This window comes from Drosophila kikkawai, chromosome 2L, assembly GCF_030179895.1.
Source record: "Drosophila kikkawai strain 14028-0561.14 chromosome 2L, DkikHiC1v2, whole genome shotgun sequence".
Classification (NCBI taxonomy): Eukaryota; Metazoa; Arthropoda; class Insecta; order Diptera; family Drosophilidae; genus Drosophila; species Drosophila kikkawai.
The window spans coordinates 25327624-25339052 of NC_091728.1; the positions used below are offsets into that span (position 1 = coordinate 25327624).

Below are 11429 nucleotides of genomic sequence, written 5' to 3' on the forward strand. Positions count from 1 at the left end.
GCCTGCCGGGACCGGGAAATTGGGACGCCACATGAACACGTTTCCATTGGCAGCTTGTGCAATTTTCCCCAGGCAGCCGCATCACGTACTTCTCACCCGAAACTTATTCTACGGCGAGTTCTGCTGCTTTCGCAAAATCCAAACAGAAAGGGCGCCCGTGTGTATATATCTATATCTTTGAGGGACAGAACGGAGACTATCATCTGACATTCCCAGTGACATTTTCGTCTGGTCTCGATTACCACTGCACCAGCGCCCGAGGGCCACAGTCGCCAGACTTCATAAAGGCTTAAATATCAAATTTGGGCTCCGACTATTTAATAAAGTCATTTGGGGCGTTTGCAGGTCTCGGGTACTTGTTATAAGGCACATCCGCCTGAGTGGAACCAGCCCGATCATCGTCGTCTGGCCAATTCATCATCGTAATGATCGTTGCTCGGTGTGCAGCACCATGATCTGCAACATTTTTCACCTCAACACTCTCGGTTTCGGTCTTAGCTGGCGAAGAGAAGAGCACCTGAGCGCTCCCGCCTGGCCCATTCTGAGAGCTGGCCAAGAGAGAGAGAGAGAGAGAGAACCAGGCAGATGATCTAGAAGTTAGGCGCTAGACTTGGCTCAATTGTTCAAACCGCTTTTTTGTTTTTGTTACCTTTGGGTGCAGTTGGCAACGCGAACGCCGCGAAGTCGAAGTCGAAGCTGGCAGCGGCATCGACGCCACCGTCAGCGTCTCGAGCGTTTATTATAAAAAGCAAGCGCATCTCCATTGTCTAACCTAATTCAAAACGTCGTGTACTCCGTGCGGTTCGAAACACACAAAAACTATAAACTGAAACTCCACCACCACACTCCATCCATCCCCCGTCCCGTGAAAGTAAGCTCCAAGAAGAGAATACAAATAATTCAAGTTGTTTCATAAAACTCCAGTGACTCGGGGGCCCCCGGAAAGGACTCGAAATTAAATTGTGTGCAACATCGAAATCGAATCAAACGAAAATCGAAAATCTAATAAATTTAATTCAATTCAATTTCAACTTTAGCAAGCGGCCTTGTGGATACACACCCATCTTTATTGCCATTTTTCGCACTAAAACTACCGAAATTCAAACAACACAATGATGTCCTTCAAGTCGTTCATGCTGCTTGTAAGTATTTATAAAAAACAAAGCCATATATTCAGAGGGGTGGAAAAAAGGGAGCCCTAAGCCTACATAAATCAGCTGGCAAAACAAATCATATGAGATTTGGCAGGCGGGTCCTTTGGCTAAAACGAAACTATGTGGAAAGGACAACAAGTTAAGCTTGTTATATGTCAAATTTGTTTATCGCCAGGACGGCGGTCGGCGGTCGGCGGGCTTGGTATAGAAAATAGGAATATGGCAAATGGTCACTCAGTGTCCTTTTCCACAGTCAATGTCATTTTTCTTCTGCGGCTTTCGCTTAGCCCCAGCTCATCAGGCCAAATGTTTGCGGAACTTTAAATGGGATTTGCCAAGGAAAACTGGTAGTAGTTTCAAGTGCCTGGCAAACAGGGCTTTGTTTCTTTTTCTTTTCTGATTTTTTTCGACGATTGCATAAGTTGCCACACGTCCGCCACAGATCCTCTCATCATCATCATCATCAGCATCCAAGACCAAATCCACATCCGAAAGTCAAGTGGCGAAGGGGACACAGTGGTAACCATGCCCCCGCCAAATCGATCAAATTGCAAATAATCAAAGACACTTAAGAGCTCCACTCTGCTCTCGGTTAATATATGTACTGTGCTCGGATACAAATGCCATATTTGGCAACATCTGTGCGTGCCGAGAGCCCCGTAAACTAGGCCCCAAATCCGAGCAGCGGCAATATTCCCTGATTGTTCCCAACTAAACACTTCACAGGAGCAGGCGGGGGACACATGTTGGTAATATTTTTCCCTCCTCGCATTTAGGCATGGCCTAAGTGAGGCCCCATCTGAGGAAAATGGCAAACCTTTTCCCCTCTCCCCCGGAAAATGTGAAAAAAAGTGAATACATTTCGGCTTCCGATATCTGAGTTTTCAAAGTACACATTTGCTTAGTGAACAGAAAACGAAGATTCTCACCTCTTCGAGTGGAATTTCCAAAAACTGTTTATGAAGAGGAAAAAACAAAGTCAAAACTGAAGAGCCCTTCAAAGCCTATTATTACTTGGACAGCTTTTGGCTAAAAATAACTTTTCAATCTATCTATGGTTACATTTGTTGAACAATCCATGAGTTGCAGAAATTTGTTTGGGAAAATATGGCTTGAACCTGCCAATATTTAAACAGAAAATCGAATTAAAGTCTTAAAAATAGATTATAGACTGCAGTTTATAATTACCAAATTTAAAATCAACCTGGAAAAAGGCTTTCCTTTATTAGACACTTAACCTGCAATCAACTGCATACTCTTAACTGCCAGGATACTTTCACTTGGTTCACCCTTTGTTAAAGCATTGATCCTTTTTTTTTTTTGTTGAGGAAACGCCCTTAAGCAGGCAACAAAGTGAAACAGACGGGAGCCTAGGTCCCTGGTCTTTTTGTTGTAACTGGGGCGTGTTAAATTGTTGGTGCGACACTTGGATGCAATGCAGACCAGACATAAGTCCCCGCAGTCTGGGATCTATCCAAAGCACCTTGCCCATGCCACTTACACGGAAATAAAAATATATGGGAAATAAATCTGTAGAGGCTTTGATTTAAAAAAAAAGAGTTTTTCTTCTTGTAGCATTCTGACAAAGCCTCTGAAAGTCTTTAGAAACCTTCAAAATCCACTATATTATTATATTTTCTCTGTAATAAATAAGAAAATGTTCCTGATATTTTTCCCAGTGCTTTTTCTCCAGCTCTGTGCGTCTGGCCTGCCAAGCAGATAACTGCCAAAAGGTGGAACAGACGGTTGAAAAGAACTAGAGTCTGTGGGAAACGAGGAGTGGAACTCTGGCCAGACGCGTGTAATTTGCCGCTTGTAACTTTTTGACTTTTCACCAGCGCGATTCCTTTTCCCCAATGCCTCTCCTTACTGCCCTTTTTTCTCTTTGGCCATTTTTGTTTTGGCCCCTAAAAATATTCAGACGAAATGAAAAGCAGGAACAGAACTTTCGCCCACCAGCGGCAGACACTCGATAGACAAATGGCCGCTGGCCGTTTGAAATGGCCGGGCTTTTGAGAACAGCATGGCGAGCATGTTTTACATGTTAATTTCGGTGGCAGCAGCAGCTACCCGGCCACCAAAAACCCAGCCGCCCACTCCAGTGACAGCTTTTGATATTTTCCAGGGGGGGTTTTATACAAAACTTTTGATAAAATCAATTTTGAAGTTTGTAAATCGGTGAGTTCTGTTTTGAAGCTTCTAAATCAGCGAATTGTTTCTTTACTTACGTGTTTAAGAAAGCCATATCTCAAGTATAATCTTCAGATTTTTGGATATTGCTGAATATAACCCCCTCCAACTCCACCACTGACAAACCTCCCCACCCAACTGCGGTTGCATATTAATGCCCCTGATCCAGCTGCTCATTTTCGCACGCAAAAATAGCAGAAATGGAAACGAAGAGTTCGGGAAACGATTGACGGTGGGATGCCGAAAACTGCAGTACGGGCACGCTTTTGAATTTCAAATGACAAACATAAAATATTCACAGTTTGATATTTGCACTCTGTTGTCGATGAGCTGACAAGCTGGGAGCCCAAGATGCCTGCTGCATTCTGCAAATGCTGAATTGTCGTAATTTGGCCAATGCGAATTGTGAATGCAACGAGGCGCAACTGGCTGGCAGGTTGGCTGCCTGGCTTCTGCCGGGTCAATGCTGCCTCCTATTCTGATTAGAGCCGCCTGATTACGGCCAATATATCGCATGCCGAGCCAAAACCCTTTCCATTGGCTCTTTGACTCCGACGCTCGACTGCCGGCGATTCGAGTGTGAACAATTGCCCATTGAATGATGGATTATGTGCATGGGGAGCTTGGATATATCCGCTTTGTAAAGGAGTTTGAATTACTTAGTTTTAAAAGGTTTCTAGACTTTCGATAATATTCTATTAACATAAAATAGAGAATTCTTTATTATTCAACGATAACCGAAGCTAAATAAGCTATATTTTCTTCTGCTTAGTAAATGCTATATGTTTGGGATATGTTGAAGTAATTCCAATATCTACATGTCATACAAAATATTGCAAATTTAATATTTACAAACAATTCCCTGAAAGCGCATTCCAACTTCGTTGGAACTACCTCTCCCCTGCGTTGCATTACAAATTCAATTTTAATTGAAATAATTTGGCAGATTTACCAGATTTCGCTTGATGCCGATTGGCATTGCCTCGAAGCTGATCTATGCTTAGGTAATTGAGCCTCGAGTCGTCCGACGCGAGCCTCTTCTCAGACCCATTCTTCTGCCTTGGCGGTATGCAATTTTGCGGCTTTTCTGATATTTTCTGCATCTTTTGTGCGGTTTTTATTGTCTTTGGCAATGGGGGAAAAAATCCAAGCGAAGAAACCCCAAATAACAAAAAATTAATGACGCTTGAGCAAGCGGCAAGTGCAGCAGCATCGCCAGAGAATTCCGAGTGCGAGGATTCCAGGGGATTGGAGGGCAGCTGGTAGCCAGCCAACCATTTGTGCCTTTGTGTGTGTGGTAATCTAATTAAATCGAAATTTCAGCTGATTACAAAAGCCCAGCCTCCGCCTCCGCCGCCGACTCCGACTCCGTTAATTGCCCAACCAAAACCGAAGCGTTCAACGCGGCGTATGCGCAATATGGAAGAGCAAGGGAGCCCCGAACTCTGGCTATCTTTTCAGCCAGCTTCTGCGAGGAATTTTTAATTGCTGTGTTCCGTTTCTGTTTCTGCCCGAAAGTGTTATGTGGTCTGCGTTTTTTGCCAGCAGCTGGAAATGGGAAATTAGTTCACTGGGGCTTTTCGCCATTTGAATAAAACCACTTTTTAGCCAATTTAGGCAACTTGGCTAGTTTTGGAAATGGTTTTCTTTTTAAAATATCCATGTTTCAGCAATTAAGTCTCCTCCTAATGATAGAATGAATATAATTTTCAATTAAAAATCCAATTTATTAATATTTAATCATAGATAAAAACTACAATCATCTGGCAAGTTTATCCGATTCCCTCCCGCAAAGCTTCCACATTGTTTTTTATAACATTTTAAGTAAGTTTTGGCTGTTGGGCGAACAATTTGCAAATTCATAGCTGGCCATAAACAACTACCTGAAGCATTGGGTCGTAACACGTAATTTATAAGTTTTTCAACGCCTGTTTTCTGGTTGTTTGAAAGGTTAATATCTTCATGCGCCGGCTGGCAACGTGGGTGGGTTAACCCAGTAAATTCGGGTTAAATAGGGTTAATGTGGTGCCTGAACAAGCCTAATAATTTGGGCACTAGCTAAGCCAAGAAAGGGGCCTAAATTCAAGGAAATTGACATATCAACGGCGAATCCCCAGGGAGCTCAAGTCGTGAGACAAGTCAACCTTTGATCTTTGGCATTGTCCTTGTCGCCACGAGGCACGTGACTCTTGAGTAAACAGCTGGCAACGTTGCATAAAAAAAGAGGGGGAATTGATTGAAAACGGGCTGAGACCTGCAACTTTGTTACAACAAAAGACTGAGACGACAAACTGCGAGCGGCCAATAAAAGTCATTTCCCATTGCAGAGGCTCCTCCTCGACCCGCTCTCTCGCCGCTTGCCATTCACATGGCCCATTAACTTTTATTTTGCCAAATTTGCATTTCAATGCCCCAAAACTGGGCGACTGGGGGCACCACACAGGCACTGGCAACATGCAACATGCAACGTGCAACAGAGCGATGCAGATGGGAGATGGCGATGAAAAGGTCAACCAAATGTTTGTTGTTCTACTGAACGAGTCGCGTCGCGGAGTCGTGTCGTGTGTTGCAAGTGCATGTTAATCTAACATCTATGTAGGGGACTTTTTTTCGGTTGTTACTCCGGTAATTGCTGGGAAACAGCTGCGGCCAGATACAGATACAAAAAGCTGGTGAAAAAAATGTGGAAAAAATGCAAAAATTCCATAAATTAAGACAGCATGGCACAGCCGCAAGTAGGAAGCCCCTAACCCGAACCCAACCTCAGGCTTCATCATCGCCACCACCGACTCCATGTGGGCGTTGCAGAATGCTGCTGCAGTCTAAGTTGTCTAAGGTGCAACCGCTCCAAAATGATGCAACCCAAGAAGAATCCATATGCCTCCCCAGATGATGTCTTAATAACAGGCCCAGAAACGGAAAATCAAACAAAATGCCATGGGATAAGCGGATAAAGTCGCCTAAGACTGGCCGTAAACCCCTTAAACTGACGGGCGGCCAATTAAATTAATTAAAATAAATGCAGCGAGCGCGGCAGCATCTCCGGCCAGGTTTTTATGAAGACATTTCGGTATAAACATTTTTATTGCCACCATAAACCGACTGCCTGACCGGCCAGGCCAATCCGATTCGCTTCGATCCGATGCAATCGGCTCAGGCATATTAAATGCTAACCGCCCATAAATCAGCTCCGACTCCAGACACTCTCGAGTTTGCCATTTAAGCCGCATTCAAAATGCAATTGTCATAAATAAATGCATCTGAGCGGATCGCTGTAATTTGGCATCGGATTCTGTTAACTGGGTCGTGATCTAATGTGAGCGCGGGGCTGAATGTGAGCACTTGCACAATTTAATATTTATGCAAATCCCATGCTGGCTGACCTATAAGCTTTTCAAATAAAAGCCGAGGTATTCTTTGAGCAAACATGTAATTAATCTCAACCATTTCCTAGCAAGTGGTCGGCGGGCGGACACATTCTGTCCAGAACTCAAGTACAATCTCCAAACATGGCTGCAAACATTTTCTAGACGGCGGACTTCCGCACAACTATGTATGTTCGATTCCCCGCAATGATTAATTATCGAGGCGCTTGAACAAAACTTGTTGATTTAATCAAACAAATTCAATTATGCGCCAAGAGCCTGTCGATGTAATTAACAACTCAGCCCGACTCGGTCCGAAGGCAGGTAGCTATGCAGCATAATAGCCATTTAATAATAAGCCGGACAAAGCAAACAATTGTTAATTTATTGGTTTGTGCACGATTAATGATGCTTCAATGCGAGCCGGCTCGTGCCTCTTTATTTTTGGACCGGAGTGTTAGGGAAGCCTGCGTGCGATGAGTAATAAAAATCTGTTATTTTGGTAGCAACCGCTCTTGGCAAGATCAATGCCTGTCGTTCCGTCGGAGTCAAGGTGCCGCTGGCCACCGACCATGGCAAAAATGCGGAGCGAAACCCCCGAGCCACGGCAGCCCAAGGCAAACCTTCAATCCGATGAACACCTTCTTACAATGAGAACAAAGCCCAGACCGCACAGAAGATGTAATGGTTGCGGTTGCCAAGGCAATGGAGGCGGGCACAAATTCGGAAAACTAGGAAATGTAAATATCTATCTAGAGCACTGAAAAAATACAGATAATATGAGCTAAAGTTCTTCAAACATATTTAGAAAGTGGAAGCTTCAAAATAACCATATGAGAATCAAATTAAAAATATTTATATTTATGAATTCCTATTTAATAATTGCTATTAAATCATCAACTATCATTAAAAATGTTCTTCAATCCACTAAGATAACTATTACAACCCACTGTGACTGTATTAAATATCCAGCAGATTCGTTGCCCGATTGTCTCAATCTTTTTGGCCAGACTCTTGCCGAATCTCCCTCCCTGCCCTCTACCCACTATCTGTCTCTTTCAATCTTTCGTTGCATTTTGCCCAATTTGCAGCTCCTTCTCCCTCTTGGCCATTAAATTTTGGGGCTGTCGTCAAGTTGCCGCAATTTATTTGGCGGCTCTTTTTCCCTGCTATTTAATTAACACGCAAATTATTTGCCGTTATTTTATTGCTGTTGCTGGGCCAACTAACCGTAATTACATTTGTTTTACATGCACAATCGCCGTTGACATGCTTATTGGCCAGGTTTTTCGTCTGTTGCCGCCTCGGGTTTAGACTTGAAGTTGACTGAAGGTTAGGACCACCCAGCTGGGTAATTGCGGAAACTTTAGTGGAGTTAATTAATTTAAAATTAAGCTTATTTGATGAGAGTGAGTAGGACAAATACTTGTTTTACGGAAAATAAAACTTAGGAAAGTGTTCATTGAAACGAAGAAAATGGATTTGAAAATACATCAGGCTTAGCGAAGATTATTGATATCATTTAATTGTAGTAATTTTTGTTAAATCTCAAATATTAAAATAAAATTTTATATGAAGTGCCGGTGAAGGTGAGCTGGTGAGCTGGTTAATATAATTGAAAAGGAATTTACATGTTCATCGCCTGCCAAGGCTGCATTAAATATTGATTAGATTCATTTATGTTTTCCTCAAAATTAGATTCCCCAACGCGATAATAGTAGTTGCCAGTAAATGTGCTCATGAGAAAGCCTCGTCCGAGGCGGAATCCCGCTTTCCTTGACCAAATATACCCACATTCCCATGGGGCTGGAGTTACACGTTCGGCCAACACGTCGTATGTGCAATTAATAAACACACACACAGCTAATCAGCAAACAATGTAAAGCAGTTCCCACCTGGGATGCTAATGATAATAACGATGGCTCTCCGTGTGTGTCTCCCAGCATAGAATATTTCCAGCTGTGAGTAATTTAGTGCCTTCGGCGTTTCCGCAATCCGTTGCAGCATGTAAATTGAAAAAAAACAAACATTAGATGACAGGCAGAAGCCCGGCCAAGTGATTATGGCAACTGGTTGACCGGCGGCTGTCAGCCGACTCTGATGGATGGCTGCAATCCGAGCTGCGCGGCTAACATGGCTGCGTTGACGGGCCGTCGTAATGGCCATCATGTGCATGTGTCAATTAGCCGTGTTTAAAGAGCGGAATCGCAGGAGTCGGCAGCTAACCTCCGCCATTTGTTGCCCTTTTCGCCGGCCGTAGAGCAAACGCCTCTCGGGCACGTTCTAAATAAATTGCAGCCGTTTTTGGCGGAGGCTGAGACTCGGGCTTCTGCTTTGGTTTTGGCTCCGACTTTGGTTGGCTCTGGCTTCCATTCGTACACCCGCAGATGCACCTGCTCTGTGGCTGAATGTCAGCAGCGATCTTATCGCCTACTTCTATTTCCATTTGCAACCGTTCACTTTTCAGTTCGCCCTCTTAATTTAACCTTTAAGACATTGCTCTAATGTCGCCCATCTTCTTGCACGTTAAAAAATAAGACACAAATCAGAAAATTCTTTAAAGAAATTAATTAAACGAACCACACAAACATAGAGAAGCTGCACTAATTTGACGATAATATAGGAAGGACTCCATATATGTAAAAATAGACAGATAGTCAGTGCACTCTTACCAACAGCTTTATTTCGATTTATGTTTTATTTATACAAAATATTGGTTTTACTGTCATTTTTTTAGTTGTTATTTCAGCAAAATATAATGAAAACTATTAATAAAAAGACTGAAAAGCTTTAAGTTAACAACTATTTTCGCACAAAAAACCTTAATTTAATTTCTGTATGTTTTCTTTTAATTTTCAGAGCTTATCCCTCGCTGCCATCAGTGCCTATGTCTACGCCCAGATCGCTCCTGGCTCCAACGCCTACCTCCCGCCAACGAAGAACGGCTACGACTACTCGGAACCGAAAACCCCATTCGTGAGTAAAGCTCTCGCGCTCTTTCTTTCCCTCAGAGACTGAATGATTCCCTGTGTCTGAGTTATCTGTCCATGTGGCTTGGCCAAACCGCCTTAAATTGAATACCCGTCAACGGACTAATTACGGCCATCATTTTGGTAGCATTCCGGGCCAGCAGACCAGACTTGGGTCGGCAGCCGAGATTTGTCGCCGCATTCATCACTCCGAATGCTGTGGCTCAACTCAAACTCAAACTCAATAAATGCTGCCTCGTCATGTTGCTGAATGTCGGCCCAAAATGATGGCAACATTTTGAATCGGTGAAGGGCTCTGGCTTTAGCTTTGGCAGTTGAAAATGACTGGAAGTTAACCTTTAGACATCTCCCAACGGAATGGCAGATCGTTGCGAAAATAACACAATGCAGGTGAACTTCCATTATGCGAAGTTCAACAAATCGGGTTTCTTCTTTTTAAACTCAAAACTAAATTGACTTGTAATGCCGTGTTGCGAAATAGTTTCATAACTTTTGAGTATTTCGTTTACGCTTCAGATTAACGAAGAATATTTCATATATTTTTGGCAAGGTTGGGCTTTGGTATATGTTAACTTGCTAATGTCTTCATAAATTCACAGAAGCCCGGCCCACCGGGAAGACCTGCAGCGCCCGGACCTCGTCCACCAGCACCGCCTGGCACTCCCCGTCAGATCCCCGGCCAGCCAGCCGATGTAAGTACAACCCCATTTATATATAGTTTGAAAATATATATAAAATTGAATTTTCAGCTTAAAGTTCATAATTGCAAATGTTAATCAAACTTATCTCCAGATAATATATTTCCTAAAAATCATCATTATTCCCTAAATACTTACACGTTTTCTTAATTAATTTAGGACCACGTCCACATGCCTGGCATGCCCTTTGACTTCGAGTACGCCGTCCAGGATCCGGAGACCGCCAACGACTATGCGCACAAGGCCTCCAGCGACGGCGATGTGGTGACCGGCGAGTATCGCGTCCAAATGCCGGACGGACGCACGCAGATCGTGCGCTACACCGCAGACTGGAAGACGGGTTATCACGCTGACGTGACATACGAGGGTGAGGCGCAGTTCCCGCAGGGTCCACAGCCAGGAGCGCGTGGCGGCGGCGGTGGCGGTGCTGGCGGAGCTGGTGGCTACAAGTACTAGGTACTACCTGTGGGTGGAGCTTCGACTGGGTCAGCGCTGGGGACACATATCTTGCGAAACGTGTAAACCTTACGATATACCAATAAAAAGTATTGATAAACATTTTGAATTTGAAACTAATGGTATAAAGAATATAGGGTTTCTACTCGGTACGTGAAAATTAAGCTGACCGAGAATGTCAGCACTTTCCACCTCCCCACGGATTAGGTTAGAGATGAATGTAGTATCTAGCATTGTTCTACAATTGGAAAAAGAGGGTAGAGAGTCTAGAAGTATACGACGGTAACCTCTGGTTTGCATCCCAGTTTAAACCACGTAACCCGAAAAGTAAGAAGTTCATTTGAACCGATTCTATACGTTTACTGTGGACGCCATGTTGAGGACTCCCAACGCAAGATCCATATTCTAAGATAGGACGAACAAGTGAAGTATATATTTATATTTTGTAAGATAGGAGTCATTAAATTCCTTCCACCACCCCTCTTAAACCAATTTTACGCCATATATTGTAGGTATAAATCAATTATTGAGAATAAGTCATATTGGTTTGAGTTAGATAGACGAAGTAGTTGGCTC

At 43.4% G+C, this 11429-nt stretch overlaps 1 protein-coding gene across 1 annotated transcript; it reads left to right on the forward strand.

The window, feature by feature from the left end:
- The first annotated feature begins 784 nt into the window (after nucleotides 1-784).
- Nucleotides 785-10889, forward strand: Cpr50Cb (Cuticular protein 50Cb). Its single transcript, XM_017172819.2, has 5 exons — nucleotides 785-871; nucleotides 1038-1142; nucleotides 9569-9685; nucleotides 10299-10391; nucleotides 10557-10889. Exons 2-5 carry the CDS (start codon nucleotides 1113-1115, stop codon nucleotides 10851-10853), a joined length of 537 nt encoding a protein of 178 aa, XP_017028308.1. The 5' UTR covers nucleotides 785-871; nucleotides 1038-1112; the 3' UTR covers nucleotides 10854-10889.
- The last annotated feature ends 540 nt before the right edge of the window (nucleotides 10890-11429 follow it).

Excerpts from the sequence above, each read along its gene's own strand:
- Cpr50Cb (XM_017172819.2), top strand. The coding sequence starts at position 1,113 with ATGATGTCCTTCAAGTCGTTCATGCTGCTT. Across the intron at positions 1,143-9,568 it reads TCAAGTCGTTCATGCTGCTT|AGCTTATCCCTCGCTGCCAT; the intron begins GTAAGTATTTAT and ends TTTAATTTTCAG. Across the intron at positions 9,686-10,298 it reads CGGAACCGAAAACCCCATTC|AAGCCCGGCCCACCGGGAAG; the intron begins GTGAGTAAAGCT and ends ATAAATTCACAG.